General features: G+C 32.1%; 3 protein-coding genes across 5 annotated transcripts; 1 reads left to right on the top strand and 2 right to left on the bottom strand.

Annotated features, from left to right (window-relative positions):
• Positions 1 to 4,865: 4,865 nt before the first annotated feature.
• On the top strand, positions 4,866 to 6,762 carry LOC140890854 (BTB/POZ domain-containing protein At4g30940). The gene has a single exon (XM_073298975.1). It carries the CDS (start codon positions 5,366 to 5,368, stop codon positions 6,686 to 6,688), a length of 1,323 nt encoding a protein of 440 aa, XP_073155076.1. The 5' UTR covers positions 4,866 to 5,365; the 3' UTR covers positions 6,689 to 6,762.
• A 4,108-nt stretch (positions 6,763 to 10,870) lies between these two features.
• On the bottom strand, positions 10,871 to 14,734 carry LOC140891495 (uncharacterized). Of its 3 annotated transcripts, none has more exons than XM_073300010.1 (8): positions 14,622 to 14,734; positions 13,247 to 13,374; positions 13,114 to 13,206; positions 12,936 to 13,028; positions 11,880 to 11,958; positions 11,671 to 11,795; positions 11,411 to 11,554; positions 10,871 to 11,335 (listed from the first exon to the last, which is right to left on the bottom strand). In XM_073300010.1, exons 2-8 carry the CDS (start codon positions 13,370 to 13,372, stop codon positions 11,096 to 11,098), a joined length of 900 nt encoding a protein of 299 aa, XP_073156111.1. In that variant the 5' UTR covers positions 13,373 to 13,374; positions 14,622 to 14,734; the 3' UTR covers positions 10,871 to 11,095. The 3 variants fall into 3 exon arrangements, with proteins under 3 accessions (XP_073156111.1, XP_073156112.1, XP_073156113.1); XM_073300011.1 differs by having other exon boundaries at positions 13,114 to 13,170; XM_073300012.1 differs by having other exon boundaries at positions 13,114 to 13,170; positions 13,261 to 13,374.
• A 635-nt stretch (positions 14,735 to 15,369) lies between these two features.
• On the bottom strand, positions 15,370 to 20,492 carry LOC140891092 (omega-6 fatty acid desaturase, chloroplastic). Its single transcript, XM_073299371.1, has 10 exons — positions 20,305 to 20,492; positions 20,132 to 20,192; positions 19,119 to 19,357; positions 18,588 to 18,731; positions 18,117 to 18,268; positions 17,229 to 17,351; positions 16,963 to 17,140; positions 16,274 to 16,392; positions 15,839 to 15,953; positions 15,370 to 15,768 (listed from the first exon to the last, which is right to left on the bottom strand). The coding sequence occupies exons 1-10, from the start codon at positions 20,341 to 20,343 to the stop codon at positions 15,607 to 15,609; spliced, it is 1,332 nt and encodes a 443-aa protein (XP_073155472.1). The 5' UTR covers positions 20,344 to 20,492; the 3' UTR covers positions 15,370 to 15,606.
• Positions 20,493 to 20,746: the final 254 nt, after the last annotated feature.

Genomic DNA, 20,746 nt, shown 5'->3' with positions numbered 1-20,746 from the left:
TATCTTTTAATTTCTGGTTTTTCTTCGTGATATTGTGCTTTGATAGGGAAAATTAGCTCGAATACTCACTTGACACATTTCAAAGTTAAAAAAATTCAGAATTATTATATTTTCTTTAAGAAGAAAAGAAAACTTCATTCTAATATTTTTGCACGTCAAATTGCGGATGCCCATTTGAATGGAACAAGTAAAATTTTGCAAGAAGCACTCTTGAAAAATTTTTAAATAAGTTTTTTAGATCATTTTTACCAATTAACTTGTCAATTTCTTTGTAGCATTCGGTTCCAATATTTTGATTTCATATTTTCAGAGTAATGTTATATGTTCATTTAAATTTTTTTTAAAAAAAAACATATTTGAACATCAATTGAAATACACGTCCAAATTTAATAATTATCCCTCTCTTCGCTCCAAGACAATCATAAGGTCATGGACTCATTCAGTAAGTATACGTTTGAGTTGAAAAACGTTTCGTAAAATGATATTACAAACCATTTATTTACTTCAAATTTTATTGAAATTTAGCGAACAAAAATTGCAAATGACATAAATTTATGTATAATCAGAGTACCTATTAATCATTTTAATTAAACAGACAAAGATAATCTTATTTTATTAATTAACAGAAAAATCTAATTTAGTACAATTATAACTCAGTGACAAACCAAAACTCGTATAGTCGTATTCCCATTTTCCAAATTTTTAATATTACTAAAAATATTGATCTATCCTCATCTATATTGTTCAATATAATATATACATATAATATTTTTTTAAATTTTAATTATAATTATTATTGATAAAAAAAATTATTTTTCTAGAAAATAACTACCTCAATTGAGAAATATGTATATAAGACGGCGATGCACTTTGCTAGCATATCGAGCCATTAAATTTGAAAGCTAATTTTGGCTATACGAATTATGCTCCCTTGTTTTTGCAACAAGCCAAGAAGTTATAAAGCTACTATTATTATTAAAGTTATGTTTTTACTAATCGATTTGGTATGACGGTGAATTTTTTTTCAAATATTTCATAAATACCTTCAACCTCTACCATTTACTATCATTTAACTCAAATTTTGGTTGAATTATCTTCAAATTTTAGTTTGCATTATCCGGTATCATCTTTCACAATCTGTAATCTCTTTTGAATTCTTTTTTACCTCATACAGATCAAAATAATCTCAACGATAAACATGCTCATGCGTATTAATAAAATTTAAGAAAAACAAAATAGACTGATTCTTTATATATAACAAGACTGTAGTGTATTTTGTAAAAAAAAAAGATTGGAGTATGTGCATTATGTGCTTGTACAATCTGTTTTTTTATTAAAAAAAGGTGAAACGATACCAAAACGATATTTCATAAATAATAATCCACCAAATGACCAAAAAAAGTGACATTTTTGTAAGTTGTAACTAAATAATCATCAAAAGATAAAAAATGAGAAGAGATCAACCCCTCACACTTAGGAGCGGATCTAGTGTAGGGCGAAGGAGGGTCAGGCCCCCCCAAAAATTTTTGAAAATTTTAGTAGTATATATATATAGTATAGTTTTTTTGTTTTAAATATATATATGTTTTGGCCCCCATAAATAAGCATTCTTGTGTTGGCCTACTGGTTGGACCTGTCCCATATAGATAGAAAGATTCAAGTTCGATTCTGTGAACACCACTTGAATATTTTTTTAATAACTCGTTTTTACCCATTTTATTTAAAATTCTTTTATCACTTTTTATTTGTAAAATTAATACGTTATTTAAAATCCTATTATAATCTTTTATTTTTTCGATTATTTGAAAAAATAAAATATTTTGTTTTAAAAAACTCGTGAATTTTTTAAATTTTTTAAAGAGATTATTTTACTTGTTTTCAATTACATTACTTTGGTCTATTTTTAATATGTTTTAAGTTTAATGAGATTTTTGAGCTTTTGGTAGTCAATAATTTCATTATTTTTTTAAATCAAAATTAATAAATTTTCGGCATTTCTTAACATCAAAATTGGTTAATTACGTGATTGATAATTTTTCATTTAGTCACGTGACTTCTATTAATCTTTCGTTCTTTTTTGTTTTATATTATGATAAATTTTATTTTTTTAGTGGTGTCTTAATTGATAATCTTGTTTTGCTTGCAAGTTGCAATGTTTTTTCTAAATAAAAATTTACTCATCGATTTGGATAAAAAATAAACTCAAATCCACTTGTGTCTCCAAAATAATATATATTATAAAATTTATGCCTTATAATATTTTATGCATGCTTGTTTGAATTAATGTCTTAGCATGTTATTTTTAAGATCGAATCATGTTTTAAATATGTTATTTTTTTGAGACTGTATATTTTATAGTTTCGAGTTGCATGTAAAAAGAAGTTCAGGCGTTCCTATATACATTAGTATCATTTTGTTCAACGAGATTTTAAACAAGTTTTGAGTCATATGATTTTTGACTCGTTGATTGAACTTAATTTTGTGTGGTATTTTATACCTACGAACACATCCTTTAGAAAAATAAAAAAATTATTCCGCGACGTCACAATATTTATTTTTTATTTATTATATTTTTGTTATTGAAAGTTATATATAAACATATAATAATTATTTTTGTCATTGTGTATACTGACATGACACCTCCTAATATAGTATCCTGGATCCGCTCCTGCTCACACTTATATAATATATATAATTATATAAAAACAAAGATAATAGAGATATAATATGTACATAAACATGCATAGATACGCTACTATCGATGAATTTTCTTGTTAATGGGAATTAATTTCAGCTCCTTTTTTTCTTTAAAAAAAAGAAGATCAGTATAGGACTATTGTCCTATCTAAATTTAATTAATCTTTTGGGAAAAATTACTCCAAAAAATTTATTTCCATGAATATAGATGATGCCAAAGTATAAAATTTAGAGACAGACGGCCACTGAAATATATATTCCATTTGGACACGCAACTATTTATGGCAGGTCTGAGTTGACTTCTTGTGGATAAGACTTGGTCTGAACCAACTCCCCACGTCTATACTAACTTCATTCATTATATTATTTCATTTCATTTCATATTGTTTTTTTTTTAAAAAAATAATAATTTAATATTACTATTCTTTGACCACATTAATTGTCTAATTAATTGGTTTTGGATTTTAAATCTTCACGAAAACAATTAAGCATGCTAGTGTGTTTGGATGTCTAAAAAATAGAATTTGGAATTGGATTTGGAATTGGATTTGGATTTGGATTTGGATTTGGATTTTAAAATCCATGGAATTGAAATTCCATTTTGTGTTTGGCAAAAAGTTCAAATATATTTTGAAATTTGATAGTATAAATTTTGGATAAATAATATTTTATAAAAAAATATAAAAAAAACTTAAAATTTATAATTAAAGTATATGAATTTATTATTAAAAATAATTTTATTGCTTTATAAACTTAAATCCCGTGAAATCCCGTGAAATTCGATCAATTTTGTCAAGATTTCACTTAACTAATTGAAATTCTATGAAATCCCACCAAATACCAATCCCGTTTTGAAATCTCAAGTTGCCAAACACTAAAACGGTATTTCTAATTCCAAATCCCACCAAATCCCGTCCAATTCCCGTGATCCAAACACTAAAGAGTTTTATTTTGGAATATCTATATATGAGAGTCTAGAGAAATAGTTAATATATAGTATATATTTATATTATAATATTTACTGTTTTTAATCATTTTTTTTGTTTAATTCTACTCACTTCATTTCATCCACACAAACTAGAAAATTATTTATGTATCTATAGTAAGGGTATAAAAAAAACAAATTCAAATATTAATTCAAATATTTGTGAAGAAAATTAATAACCTTGAAATAGGAGCATCATTCACATCCAGGAAATTGAGATAATTAGATTAGCACTGATAATGTAACGTAAAAGTCCACACGTTATTATAGAAATATTCCTTTCCCATAATATCATTATTTTTAAACTAAACATAATAATAATAATAAAGACTAACATAACCATTTAAAATAAAAAAAAAAAAAACGGACTACAATATTGTTACTGTTGAAAAAGGGATATGTAAATGATCCAATATGCCCTTGTGTTTTCATCAAGAAAACAACATCGGGATGCGTGATTATTGCTGTATATGTTGATGATTTAAACATCATTGGAACGAATAAAGAAATTCAAGAAGTGATGTTATACTTTGTCAGATCATTGAATATAGAAAAGGATCCATTTCGTCCATGTGAAGATGATGAAGTTGTTCTACTTTTTCACAACAGTTACTTTAAGATATAAACAAATATAATAAATGTTGATTGTAAAACAGGGAAGAGACTATGATAGCTTATGTGCACTGACTATGTAGGAATTCAACAGTCCTTTTTTTTTTTTTTTTTTTTTGGTATTTCAGATGTTTTCCACATGAGCAGTGATCATATGGTAACATAAACTCTCCCATAAAATAGATATTCGATATTCGTTGTGTTGAGTTAAAATGGAATTAATTGCATGATATATTTAGTTAATTATGTTTAGGTAAATCCCACGTTTGATCGTTCTCAGTGTACAAACAATGATCTTCATAACGTGTTTATGCTTACAGTTTTCACTTACACAATACCTTAAATTATTATTTTTATTTTTATTTTTTGAAAACTCAAATACCTTAATCCAAGAAACTCGTCAGATGTCATTTATCTCAGAATTGTTACAAGTTAAACGAATTTAACTTTAAATTTTTATCTGACAAGCTTATGTTTTGTTTTAAATATATTTTTCAAATAAATTTACCAAAATTTTATTTACACACATATTTTAAATTTTTTTTCATTTATAAAAGGCTGAAAAGGCGAGGAAGTGGAGTAGCAAATGGAACAAACCTGTTATTCTTGTATAAAAGCTTAATAATCGAAGTTCATACGACCAAATGCAGAAAACAAAGCTAAAACACAAGATCAGAAAACAGAGTGGATTTTGAAAATTCAACTGCCCCCGCCTTCAATTTTCCGCACTTTTTCACCGAATTTCTCATAGATTTTAAAGCCCATCTTACCAATCTTCGTTTGATCCTCGGTCAATCTTTACCATATGACCACATGCATATTTTCTGCTAAAAGCTAGAGATTTTCTGCGTTAAATGAGTAGATATGTTTCTGATTTCTCTGCGAGCTTTCTGGGTACTTGGATTGATGTGTTAAGATCTGAATTTTGATCCCTTTTTCCTCCTGTTGATTCTTTCCTCCAAACTCTTGATTTTGATTTCATAAACATTTTGCTTTGAGATTCATTTATCTCTTGTGTTTCCGCCACTTTCAAAATCAAAGCCCTATTCTTGGGTTGATTTCAGCTGAATAATGGGAGTTCAGAAAGATAGGGTGAGATTCAATGTTGGCGGCCGGAAATTTGAAACCACGGCCACAACCCTGGGGAACGCTGGCCGGAATTCCCTCTTCGGCTCTATGTTTGATGATAATTGGGGTCTCCAATCCGACGCTATCACCGAACACTTCATCGATCGAAACCCCGATTGCTTTGCGGTACTTCTTGATCTCCTCCGAACAGGGGAGCTTCACATACCCTCAAATGTTCCTGAGAAATTGCTATACAGTGAAGCCCTGTTCTATGGACTCTTGGACCATGTCAGGACTGCCAAGTGGGGCTCATTCGATGGGAATCGGCTCCATTTGGCTCGGTCGATTGTCGGACGGGCTCCGGGGGATGGCACGGCCATTCGGGCAGGACCAGATGGTGGCTGCTGTGTGGCTCATGGTAGTATGGTTCATGTGTATGATTGGATGCTGGAAGAGCACCCTCTTATCAATCTTGATTATCAAAGGGTGAATGATGCGACTTGGGTGGATGCTGAAAACGTTGTGATCAGCGCCTGTGAGAGATTAGGCCGAGACGATGGAGGGATGGGGTTGTTCAATGCATTGACTGGAGAATTAAGGTTTAAGTTTCAAGTGAAACATGAGAATCAGGTGAAGAGTTACACTGGTGGTGCATTGTGTTCTGATTCAAATTACAAGTTGTTCTCTAGTTGTAAAGGTCGAAGCAACGAATATGGGATCGGTGTTTGGGACCAAGTAACTGGAAAACAGATAGATTTCTTCTATGAACCGAACGGATGGTCGCTCGGTGATGCGGACAAGTTGCAATGGTTACATGGTACAAACTGTTTGTTGGTATCAACAATGTTTCCAAGAAAAGATGATTGTTACATTAGTTTGTTGGATTTCCGTGTAAAAAACATGGTGTGGTCATGGTGTGATATAGGGGATCCAATAAACGAAGAGCGAAGGGTTAGGGACGCGATAGCCATGGAGGAAACGAATTCAATATGTGTGGTGAATGAGTATGAAGATTTAGGATTCATAGATTTGAGGAGTACTGCAGGAACTGTGAGATGGAGTTCCAGAAGTAGGCTCATGAAGGAGAAAATGCCGGACGAGCCCTGCTATCCGAAGCTGGCGATGCATGATGGGCAGCTATTTTCGTCGATGAATGATAGCATATCGGTGTTTTGTGGTCCAGATTGGGTACTGACGTCGAGGTTGAAGAATAGTCGGGGTGGTTCGATATGTGACTTTTCCATAGGCGGGGATCGACTTTTCGCGCTACATAGTGAAGAAAATGTTTTTGATATATGGGAGACTAAGCCTCCAGCAATTTTATGATTTTTGACACATGGACCACAGTTAATGTTATACTTCTGTTTTCTTGGATTTCAAGTGATGAATACTTTAGGTGACTTTGTTAATTATACAAGAAAATGAGTATTATCTACAAATTTACAATGTGCAAAGATATCATAATGGCATAGAAAAATTGATTTCCTAGCAACCACCATGTTAGTGTATGTCTCTTTGCTTCTAGTAGATGCATACTTGAAGTCTATATAGATGAATTGAAAAACCTTATATAGGGGTGTCATAGTCCTTGTAGGTCAGGTTATTTTTAAACGAACCGATTTTTACCGAGCCGGATCAGGTTCTCTCGTTCCGGTTGAGAGTACTGATTGTGAGGTTGACATTATTATCTTTGTTTTTTCCCCATCTATGAGATATATTGATGGTTGCACTAGTCCCACGGAGTCCACCATGATCTATTAGAATGCACTAGTGAAGGTTACAGCTTACATCTATCATTTTCATGGCTTTCTAGGGACCGCAAAATTTTTTTAGTGTTTGCCAAGTCTCCTTCTAATCGGGACATCTTCTTTTTTCGCCTTTTACTTTTTTGCAAACCTGATTCTTAATCCTAGGTAGTGCACATATGGATTGCGGTGCGGGTTGACTCGATTTGCGACTTAATTTACAGGCGGATGGGAGGACCTAACAACTTGATGATATGATACATGTCTTAGTTTGGAAGGAAGTGTAGTTTACATCTTTTGTTAATTTCAAAATGAGATGATTTTTGCTTAATCTAACAGGTCATGTTATGGGAAGGTGGAAAGTGGTGGGAAAGGGAAATTGGTGGTTGAAAGAAGATACTTTCTTTCTCCCTTTATCACCAAACAACTCAACAAAGAATATAAGCACCTTGCTTCCTTTTGCAGTTTCAACCACTTTATACACTTTCTCCCACCAAAGAATATCATAATTTGGGAATCATATCATTGATAGAAATTTTAATCCCAAAAATTGTTATATATATATATATATATAAATTCAATTCGAACTATTGATAAAACGTCAAATTTGTACATGAACTATTGAAAATGATTTAATTGATACAAGATCAAGTTATAAATTCAATTTTATCATTTACTTAAATTATTTTAAAGTCCTATATTTTTGTTAAATTCAAATAGATACACATTTTATTTTTTAAAATTATTTTATTGATTTCAATTATAAGAATAAATTTATATTTATTTAAATTTTATATTATAAAGAAATCATATTCATTGTAAGAAATTATTATAAATATTAAAGAATAAATATACATACATATATATATATATGAATTATATATTAAAAATAATATATATTAAAAAATATTTATAAATATATAATAAAATGATTTTTTTTCTTTATCTGTGTTATAATATTATCATTTATATTAATATAATTATAATTCATCAATAAATAAGAAGATACAAAAATAAAATATAATTTATTATATTTATAAAAATATAATAATTTTTTTTATATTTAAATATTTAATTTTAAAAATAATAAAAATCATGTAATTTATCAGAAATATCTAAATAAAATAGAAAAATTGTCGGTAATCATCGTGCAACTCGAGACAATAAACAAAATTGTGTTGTTGCTCCGACTTTTATAGACTACCGATTTTTTTCCAAAGATATATACATAGATATTTGTTTGTGTGTGTGTTTTTTTATTTATAATATACAAATTTCACGTTGAATATTTTTTTGGATGCATGATATACAATTTCTTTTTATCGTATAGTAAATATGAATTTATTTTTATAATTTTAATTAATAAAATAATTTAAATGCAAAATATGTATTTAGTTGAATTTAATAACAATATTGGACTTAAAATTCATTTAACTAAAGGAAAAAATTGACTTTTGAGCTTGATCATATGTCAATTAAACAATTTTCAATTGTTCATGATAAGATCGGTTGTGTGTAGGGGGAATGAATATACTTCAACAATTTCTCAACTCTAAAGATTAGAATTCAATCGGGTTAGTGACTGACTTCTTACTTTCTTGGTGTCTATGTAAGTTGACAAACAAATATAATGTGCGAAAAATGTAAGAATGGCAGCGGGGCGGGTTCGGGCAAACCTAAGACCCGCCCCGCCCCGTGAACCCAGCTGGTCCAATTCGGTTTAGACCCGTTGGATCCGCCAAATTTTATTAATTTAAATTTTATTAAATAAAAAATTTAAATAAGTTAAAAAATTAACAAAAAATCATTAAATTTATTTTCCAAATTTATATTAACAATATTTAGGACAAAAAATATTCTCACAAATGAAAATGTATCATTTTTTATTTAATTAATAGTTAAGAACTAAAGAAATTTTTGTAATAATATATTTTAATATTAAAAATATCATGATATATTAAAATCATTTCAACCCAAAAATATTATAAACTCAAATTATGAATAAAGTATTGATTATTTAATATAAAAATATAATTATATATTATTAATATATACTTACATATATATTTTATATTTATATATTAATATATATATTTTGGCCGGGTCTAGACCCGTCCCGCCGGGCCAGGTTTAGACCCGACCCATTGTCATACTTAAAAAAATTCCAACAAAAAGATTTTGAACACTAGGTATAAAAGTGAATGCGAAACTAAATGAATAAAGTACACTGAAATGAAAGACATAGTCGAATGTTTTTGGATGTTCGGAGATTTCAATACTCATACGTCGCCCTCTCTTCATCCTCAAAGAATAACACTAGAAGACTTTGAATTTTACAATACTTTGCAAAATGCTACTCCAAGACTATGACTTATACACAATCGTCTATCTCAGAACTCCTAGTAACAACAACAACAACAAATACAGTTCTCGATTGAATTCAATACAAAGATATTACAACTCGATTATAAGTGCACAAATTGATCTTTCAACGATCAGATAAAGTCTATGAATGTGTGCTTCGGGTTTTGTTCAGTTTTGTTTGATGAACTTTGAAAGCTTTTTGGTAGACTGCTTAGAATGTGAGTTCGTATTCAATACTTGTGAGATAGTTTTTCTCAACTGATCGATGCGCCTATTTATAGGCTTGGGTGTCAACTATCATAATTTTAAATATTATTATATGATATCTTTAAATTCTTCTCGAAGCTCTGTTTGTATGCGTCATGTGTCACGTCATCATTTTCTGCCACAGTAGTACAATTTGAGTGTGGGCGGTTGTTGCAGAATGTCAGTGTACGAAAGATTTTATACACTGAGGTAAACTGACCGTCAACTGAATATTCTCTGACTGTTGATAAACTAATTGTGCGAACTTCAGATGACTGACAATGGCAGCCTAGTGACAAATAGGTAGACTGAGAGTAGTTTGGATGGGTAAGTAAATTGTTGTAAGCTTTAGCAGTTGAGCGTGCGAGCAGTTTACTTATAAGATTTTGGTTCCACGATGCTAGACTGCTAGTAGTTTAGTAACTTTTAGCAGTTTATTGGCTAAATTCAGTTTAGCGATGTGATTGACAAATGTACACAAAAACACCGAAACTTAAGATTTCCAACACTTCATATATAAATTTGACATTTTATCAATAGTTCGTATATCAAAATATTTTTTTTATATTCACAATAAATACAGAATATAAAACAAAGTTGAGAGAGGAGATTCGGAAAAACAAATCTTCAGTCTGAAAAATTTACGAAGAGCGTGGTCAACCTACAATAATCGACAGCGATACATCAGGTTCTTGTGCTTATACGACTCAACAAAATGGCACGGTCGAACACAAGCATCCCCATATTCTTGAGATTGCTCGAGCTCTAATAAAAGTTTCAAGTAATAAATAGCACTAAAATTTTAAGATATTATCATGATTTTTTTTAAAGAAATTATTATGAATTTCATGCCAAATACAAATGAGAAAAAAATAACTCCAAGGTTTTCAAGTAAAAAAATAGCATTTCTTAAAAAAAATCTGTTAAATAAATATTTTTTAAATTTTTAAAAAAGGTTCAAATCCAGGCCATCGGAGAAACAATTTTTAAGCAACATGTTAACTTTGTTCCAACATAGAATCATAGCTTTATTTGGTTTTCTCCTGGGTAAGTTAAAAGGTGATTAATTGAAAGACTCGGACCAGATTAACATCCTGGGTCACCGATCGAGCTTTAAAACTAATTTAATTTAAAACATTAAACATGACAATGGTAAATGTGGTATTCAAGAAAATCTACGAACACTAACAACTTGATGAATAATGTGTTCTACTTCTCCCCTCCATGAATAACTAAACCCAACGAATTTGAAGGTATGACTAATGCACTCTAAATAAAAACACTTGCCATTAAAAGTGCAATCTTCAAACACATCTACAAATCATTTAAGATGATTAAATTCAAATGATGCCTAAAAAAATCGCCTAAATTCACCTTCTCATGAGTCCTCATCACAAGCCTCAGCAGCAGCTATTGCCGAATCCAAGTCATTCATCAATTGCTCACTTACGTGTTTAGCAACCGATATCATATCCATTATGGTGCTTGGACATAATCCTGCACCCCCTCTTTTTGTTAGTCCGCACATCCGCCCGTGTCTATTCACAGAAATGGAGACAGCAGAGCTCATTTGGGATTCCTCTTCCAAAGTTGCATCTACTATATAAGGCCTTCCAACCTGAAATTTTGGGTAAGAGAACAGGATGGTTGTGTTTAAAGGTAAGACAAACACCAGATATTTAAACTAACTTGCCTTTGTTAAGGTGATAATAACAGGGACACCTGTTGTATCGAACTGAAGAAACTCCTCGTCACTTACATCAACCTCTGGCTGATCATCGGAAGACGCCTCTGCTGAAACTTGGACTTTCGGAATGGCCGTATTGCTTAATGCGGCCTACAAGTGCAGTATATGTGGGACAAAGCAAATAAGAAAGATATAACAGTAAAACCACAATATTGTAATTTAAAGAATCTCCGAATTTGGTACAATAAGAAAGAAAGAACATAAACCTTAACAGCAGCTCCCAAGGCATCCAACATATTACCATCGGAACTAAGGACAAGGCCGTCAATATAAAGATCCCAACAAAACTTCCCCTCAATGATAGATAGAAACGAGAGATCAATCCCAGCCCCTGCAGCGCAATGATAGTGAATACCAAGTTTTTAAACTGTCAACATTATATATAACCTCTCCCTGACTCGTTGATTATTTATACCTGCCCCATTTTGACCACCCAATAGACATAATAGAAGTGCTGAAGAAAGCTCTGAGGCTAATTCCTCGCTGCCTCTGCCCTGTGATTTAGGACGAAGAAAAATTATAACAAACCTATTACAGATGTGTAGGGCATTGAATGAGACGGGATAACATACAGAGACACGCATGAATTAGGATATCCCAGGAAAGAGCCAGAGTATTCTTTAAGACTAGAGCTCTGGAAAATATCTTGTTTAAACAAAAAAATTTGCATCAACAAACAGAAACATACTTTATTTTAAACTTCAACATCAGTTTTAACGGATGCTAAATATTGTCTTTTAATCCCTTTTTTCTTGCATGGGTATTTCAAAAAGCTCACTCAAAAAAGATGAGGATCCTCCTTTATATGCTTCTTGATTCTACACCTCAAAGCCTCCTCGACGGGAAAAGTAAAACTTTAAATCTCATGTGAGATATAGCAAAATAACCTAAATAAAACACTACCATTACGAACATGATAAATCAATGAAGCACTTCGATAGACCTCTATTTAGCAATTAAATGCAACTGTGCGATCAAAAGTGTTAAGAAGAAAAAAGGGTTTCTTTTTTTATCATTATCGCAATTCTAGTTGTATGCATAATGGATTTATATAACTGAACAGAAGAAGCATCTGGTTATCTTCCCCATGAGGAAGAGGTACACCGTACGGTGAGATTATTAACGAGCTTACAAATATCCAGTATCTAAAGCCCGCAATAAACAAATGCAAATGCAGGATAAAATTCACGTATTAACATTGCAACAATTTTGTCTAGCAAAAAGCATAAAATCCAATCTGTAAAAAATAGCCTTCAAGTGAACAGTGAAAAACCCCATAAGACGCTCCAGATTTTAAGCAGTAACAATCACCATAACGTGATGAATGGCATGAACAACTTCTTACAAATTATGTGGAAGAAAATGCTTCCACCTAAAAAATAAAAAATTCTAAACCACCCAAAGTATCATAGGTGGATTTCAGTGTTGTAACTAATCGCATAAATCAATAGAAACATGAAAGATTTTAAACCTCGAATGTCGGTTCAGCTATCGAGCTGCAATCAATAAATATTGAAATCTTTCCTTTGTCAGGATGAGATGGATGGGGCTTGCCAAGCTCAGCCTGCAAATGAAATTATGCATTGCACACGAATCGAATTATAACAGAGAAAGATCTTACTTTCCCAAAACCATGAGAAATTCAATACCTTAACACTTGCAATGACAATTGTTGCACCTATAGTCACTCTTGCTGAGCCGCTAGCCTTTTCATCTCCATGAGCAGAAATGAGCAAACATAACTATATATTTGACAAACAAGAAGATTTCAAATCTGGATACCTGAGGAATCACACCAGTTTCCACATGGATGGGACGGTAAGCTAATCTTTTCCTTCCATCAGTTCGCATGTCCTGAGCAATCCCACCCTTAATGAAATTTTTCTCTCCAAGAGAAAGCCCCACCATAGCTGTGAAAAGGTGAATGAAACCCACAATTTGATATTAATAAAATCACATATATCTGAATTCGAGGCAAGAGCAGAAAATATCCATGGAAATTCATGACTTCACTTTCAATGCAATCACCATAAAATTGTTAACAAAATTATTCACAATAAATACAGATTATAAAACAAAGCAAATTTTCAATTAGAAAAAATATCCGAAGAGTGCGGTCAACCTATGATAATCAACAGCGAGCAGCCGAGGGGATGGGGAGATGATTCGAATGCAGAAGACAGTAGGAAAAAATCAAATGGTCGAGAGAGTAGATGTCGGAATAACAGATTTTTGTTATAAAAAAAAAAAGTTTAGCATCAAAATAATCATTTTTTTTTCCTTTCTGGGCATAATATGATCGGCAATAATAATCTAGTACGTGTACATATAATAAAGGGTTAATTGCATACATCAACAACAATGGCGAAGCCAGAATTCCAAATCCACCCGGGCTAGAATTTTTTAACGAGGAACAAAATAATACATAATAATTAAAATCATGAGTAAGAGATTTTTTCATTGTAGTTTCAAACAATTAAAATTTTTTAAGAAATCGAAAACTGCAGTTCTAAAAAGACAAGGAAGCTCAAAATGAATAAAACAGTCATAACACCTTCATAGCCCATGGCAAATGCATGTACCTCTTCCCAAACAAAATATTGATAAAACATATTAAAAGTTAAAGAGGCGTAAACGAGAAGAATAACTTGCATGTCAAAGCATCTTCATAGATTTTTATCTTAATCTTTCTTTAATCATTAAGCTAGTAGATACCACATATATCCATCCAGTTTATTGGGATTGCTATTGAGAATGATTGGATGCTTTATTTATTATTTTTCCATCTCCAAATTTTGTTCCATAAAATCTCCAGCTCCATTAATTCTCTGTAAATTTGATGATCTTTATTTTTATTTTTATTTTTTCCCCCTCAAACTTTCATTTGTAGCTAATTATTGGGCTGTGTAGGAAATATAACCAATCAATATCTAATTGCTTATGTGCAAAACAACTGCTTTGATCCCCATGAAACAAGAATAGTAATACCTTAAATTGGAACATTTTATCAAACACATTGTGATCAATATCTAATCCAAACCTCAATTCAAGAGCTAATTGCAAAAAAATACCAACTATTACAAAAGCAGATCACGAAAAAAGAGAAATAAACTCAAATGATTGAATAAGACAATTTGAGTTAGTATAGTAGAATTACCTCAAAATGAGAATAGACAAGCAAGCAAGAGATGCTTGAAGAAGACTAGGGACGAGGAGGAGCTGCTTCTTCACTTCCGCGACATAAAAAATTGGGCCACCCGAACGATGAAGATTATTGGGTATTAGAGCCCCAATAGCAATAATTTTTTTTTTTGGATGGACCCAATATTAATAATCGAAATTGAAGGTGAAGGTGAAAGTAGATCAATTCATAATTGGTATTTTTTTTTTAATAGAACATATTAAATCTATTATATTCGGTTCGGCCAATTATTTCGATTAACCGATATTTTTTCATCTCGAGAGAATAGTGTGAGAAAATGGATTGGGTATAAATATTAGAGTAAAAAAATTATTTTCATATTTTTCATGAAACTTTATGGCCGCGAATAAATTAGAAGAAAACTCAAAACTTATTAATTATTAGAGTTACAAAAAAAAAATTTATTACATTTTACACAGTGCTATATCTATTACTATCTAATAAAATGTAACTGATTTTGGTATTTTTAAATGAATTTTCAAAATTACCCTCCACTTAATAAAACCATTTTAAAAATCAAATGTGTAATTCAGTAATTTCAATTGATTTTCAGATTTTGAAAAGTAACTCCCCACCATGTTTTAACTGTTTGAGTTTTTTTTTAAAAAAAACAACTATTAAATATATTTTATCTTCTAAAATCGTAATTTAATAATACATACATTAACAAACACGCGTCAGCACGTACACCCAACAATAGTCCTAGCAACACAGGGCCAGAGGAACTTGACCTTCAAATTTTACTGGCAAGAATTTCGTATTCTCTATCCATAAAACGAAATCATCATCTGTATGACTGTATGATCAGATACACTATTTTTTCTATAAAACTAGAGAAAGAATACAAGAATTTTCTTGTTGTATAGGAGACTGTAACAACTAATTCGGCAAAAGATGAATCAAGAATCAAACAAAAACGCAGTGCCGCAACACTAAAAAATCATGCATGATTGGGCATTACTTTTTTAAGGAATGCGATTGGTTGAGAGTCCTCTGGGGCGACTTCGTCGAAGGCAATGTAGTTTCGGTCCTTGTCGTACACATGACATGTGGTCAGAATCGTCTTCATCAAACGCCAGTTCCATGTAGCCTCGTTCAGGTACTGTGCAAGCATTCGAAATATAACTTGATAGAAAATGATCAAATTGAAATTTGGATGGTAATAATAATACCTTCCCCCAGTTTTCTTGAAGCGATTTGTGAGCTTCCCTTAAGTTATAGCTAGGAATTCTCGATGAAATGTGATGAGGAATGTGTACGTTGATATCATGACAAAGAATTTCAATCCTATCACATAACAAAATGGATTCATCAAGAAAAGAAAAGATATTGTTGGGTAACAACAAATGCCATCACTGTCTTGTATGATCGTCTATGTATTACAATAATCAGCACATGATATTGGGCTACTATATATTTTTTAAAATATTTGAGTTGCACCTTTATAAATAGCTTTAACTTCAAGTGTAGTCGCAAACCTTTGGCCGCACACATTTAATTATTTATCTTTATCTCATCTCTACTAGTTAATGATTTTATTTTAATAACTGCTCCCTTGATATCTAATTCATTTTAGGTTTAGGGAGATAGGCATGCAGCGCTCTTACCAACTCGGGTAATCGCAGTGAACAGTTCCATTAAGTTGGGCCTGAGCAGCATTCCACTCATTTGAAGACTTGAAGGGTATATGAGGTGCAGTGTGATGGACCATTGTGAAAGTGCTCATCTGTGAAATGCAAACAGGTAGTTCGAATTAGATATCCAAACTATTGAGTGGGAACTTATCATACAAAAGCCAACCTATAAAACTAGAGATACAAGAGAGGCAAGCTGCTAGATATCAGTTCAGGATGTGGTTCTCTTTTTTTCCTCTCATTTTGGTTAAAGGGGAAGTTTTACGAAAAATTCATCCAAAAGTGGTAAATAAGGCAAAAGTTTCTTTTCAAGTAGTTCCAATTTAACCACATCCCTTACTTTGCATTTTCTCACTTTTAAACATGTGCAAATTATATTATAACATCATCATAACGATATATTGAATTTGTCAACCAAAAAAAAAACGATATATTGAATTTGGTATTGATTAGAACTGACAAAATAGTCACTCCAATAGCGGTAAGAGACCAAATCAATTTTTGCTCAAAAAAAAAAGAGAGACCAAATCAATTATAAAGTTGATGAGTTTTTGGGTTAACACAACAATATGATAAACTATGAAACCACATCCTAAGCAGGGGCACTTGAAAAATGGACCATTTGCAGAATATCAAGAAAGATGTTAGAAAAAAAGCATTACCCAGAAGTGATAGCCTAACCACGGCATCAACCAGAACTTGATCCAGCCTATGACTCCGGTTTTGTATATTATCAGTGGCCATCCAATAGCCATAAAGGCAAATACACAGGCCAGACTTATTTTCACACGGTTAACTTCATTAGGTCTGAACTTCTTCAGATCAAAGTGCCACATCAACCTAAAAGATTATTTTAAAACCAAAACACTGTAAAGCAACATTTTAATTTTTACATAAACTCAACAAGGATTTGAATACTAAATATTACCAATGAGCGATAGACATCCATGTTCTGAATGGGCCGTATCCAAAGATAATTGCCTTTCGAAGTGCTGGCGAGGACTCAAATTCCTCTCTTACAACAGGGTGCCAGGCCGTATCCTCTAGCAACCTGAAATATAAAGTTGGATTAAATTATCCCATTTCAAATTCTCCTCTTGTTACATCTCCTTCCTTGTCAATTCTACATTTCTCATTTACTTTTTCTCCTCATTTTTTAAAAAAGTATTACCCCAGCTGTCCAGCTTATATAACAAATAATAGCTTCTTTCATTTTTCTGCATTTGGAATCATTCACTTGTACGAGTAATTTCCCTATCAACGGCTGGCAGGCACAAAAAAATTTCAATCTTTATACATTAAAAATAGGTGAAGTCTGTTTTCTAAAACTTGGCTTGCCTTAGTATTTGAATTTACGACCTTTGCCCCCCACCAAGTTCCGATTCGACAACAAAGTCGTCATGACACTGATAAACATATAGGGCAGGACCATGACTAAACAAAATTTGTTTCTTTTGCCAAAACGAAGGCGTTAGAAAGTCGTCATGACACTGATAAACATATAGGGCAGGACCATGACTAAACAAAATTTGTTTCTTTTGCCAAAACGAAGGCGTTAGAGTACCCTGGAATCTCAATGTAGCTTGAACCACAAAAATATTATTGTTGGCAACACATATTTAGGTCCATATCAAGCAGAAAAACAAACTAGTTTCATTTTTAAAAAATTGGTATTAGTAACATAAAAATCTTGGCAGCAAATAGTAGAAACATAAGCCACTGAACTCCTGCAACATTAAATCAAAGGACTGAACAAAAATAAAAAATATACCAAGACTCTACCAAAAGAATGGGTATCAAGAAACAGGAAACTAACATATTTGTTCTTGCATGATGCCTATCATGCTTAAATCGCCATGGTTCATATGGGTATATCAGTGGCATGAAGGCCAGAGTTCCAACAACATCTTCCAACAATTTGTTCCGTGAGAATGATTTGTGAGCGCAATCATGTCCTATAACAAAAAACTTCACAACGGCCGAGGGTAAACATAAACAAAAGTTAAAACACTGTACATGATCAAAGAATTCAGTGAAATTACATTCTCAATTGATTCTCAGAAGGAACGTATTGGATCACAAAAGATTTAACAGTGTTTCCAAGTTGCAAATTTTGCAACAGAGATGGCCATTGATGTTATTGAACAAGATTTTATGTTACAGGGGAGCCTTTGATAAACGGATTCCCTCAGAAATTTTTTATTTATTTCTTCCACGCTTCCGAGGATCTATCAGCTGAAAACATTGAAGTGTATAGCAGTATAGGAAATATAAGAACAGAACTAACCCCTGTAATCGCAGTTCCGGTCCAGGCCCAAGACAGAGGAAGCAGATACCATGGTGCTTTGGCAATCATCCAGATCCCCAAAGCGTAGGAAGTTACAGATGTCAGTACAGACTTCCACGCTTTAATATCATCTATTTCGAACACCTTTTACACAAATAACAAAGGTAAAACATTGAGAATGTGATCTAAAATTGTTACATAAAGTAACTGAATTTTCTTTCTTCTGTTTGGATTTAACCAAGTTTTAATAATAGAATCACGAGAGTTTTCTGTTCAAGGGAATGGAATCCCAGTAGCTATCATGAAATGAACCCAAGTCATTATTAGTTCTGAGGTACTTAAAAAGGTTCCAAATAGTAAGAGTTACAGGATAAGAACTAGGTAAGAAGTTGAGGGTAAACAAAACCACCCTGTCAACCTTTTCAACCAAGTAAATTACTAATTGATGACTGTGCAAGAGACAACTTTCTTACATTAGAGCCAAAGTTAGAAAGAAAATGCATGGATTCTAGAAGTGCAATGTAAACGTACCTTTCTTGGGAATGTATCAATTATATCTTTTAAGGTCACATTATCTGGAAGGGGTTCTCCAATCTGCCGAAAGCCATACTTTTGACATAATTGTTGTCTATACTCTGTACTATCAGCTGGAGATGGTGCCACTGAGACAGCCGTTGCTTTCACAATTTTACACCTTTTAAAGGGTGTGAGGCACAGTTTCTGTGCAGCTCCTCTTTGAGGTAGATTTTCCCGCGTCAAAAGAAATGTACCTGTTTTTTATTAGACATTGAATCAAATATGTTATATATACAGGGTAAAGTAATATGCCTGCAAAGATGAGACTTGTTAATCCAGGACCTATGAGCAATGCCAATGGTGGAGGACACTGACTTGGACAAAAATCGTGACAAAAACTCCTTATCAAGCATTCTTTAAATTATTTAGACTTTACTGAAAAATAGATTGATTTGTGTCCATTTTACTGCTATAATCGAAGTGAAAGTAAATTCACACAAATGCACACATGGCAATAGCTTGTGATCTGATTTTCAGGATTACTAATATTCGAATAGCACTTTCTGTATTTTATTGTTCCTCCTTGTATTCCAGAAAATTTAGAGTAAGACTTCTCGAGAATGCCACCCAAAATGGACAGGTAAATTTAAATTCATCCTCATAGCAGGGTCCATTGTAATTTATCTTGTTTGCTAGCTTCATTCTCAGTCTCTCATTTATTTTAGTTTCTCATTACGACTTCAATTATAATAATAATTACAAAAATAGAACTTTGCACCAAAAAAACCAAAAAACATCAATTCCTTCATCAACCCTTTATGTTGCGAATGAAGGAAGACAATGGCTCAAGTCAGCACTCAGCAGCCAAAATTACTCCTTAAACCATGTTAAAACAAAAGGTGCAAAAGAAAATATGGATGAAAAATCAAAATACTTGCAATCCAATTCAACCCCTGAAACCACATTTTACATTAAACACAAAATAAAAAATTTACCACACAAAAAAAGAAAAAGAAAAAATGCATAACCTGATGAAGTACAATTCTGAGCAGCAGCTCGTTTGTCCGCACACTGCTTCTTTTGGGGTCCCTGAAAATTCAAAGTAAAATGAAATTCTCCAAAAACTGAGTCTTGAAACGAAAAGGGGACGAATGTATCAGTGCGTCACAGAGAATCAAAGATAAATTCAGCTTTTGTATACCAAGAAAAGGAAGCTGGAGTGCGCAAGTCTACAAGCCATGGAAATGCAAAGAGCGTGAAAATTTAACAATAGTTGCCAGTTAGCGAGTGCATATATATTTGACGGATTCAGGTTGAGTGGTGGATAGAAATTTGTTTGGGATGTGGTTAAGAATTGAGAGCCATCAGTTTTGATTTATTCCCATCAAACAGATCAGTCCGTTATTCAACTTTTCTTGCAGATTTTGCCAAGCCTCATATGTACTTTGTTGTTTTATGGGATTCAAAACAATAATGATAAAAAAAAAAAAAAAAAAAAAAAAACCATCGTCTTGTTTTAAATTTTAATTAATAACTAGTGACCAAAGCGTGTGCAATGTAATATATATTAGCGATCGCGACATATGATTTTTATGTTTTTGATAATTTGATACATAAATTAGAGATAAGTTGTAACAAAAAAT

Source organism: Henckelia pumila, chromosome 3 (assembly GCF_033568475.1).
Source record: "Henckelia pumila isolate YLH828 chromosome 3, ASM3356847v2, whole genome shotgun sequence".
Taxonomy (NCBI): domain Eukaryota; kingdom Viridiplantae; phylum Streptophyta; class Magnoliopsida; order Lamiales; family Gesneriaceae; genus Henckelia; species Henckelia pumila.
Note: the sequence above shows the minus strand (reverse complement) of the source record. Positions and strands in the feature narration are given on the sequence as shown.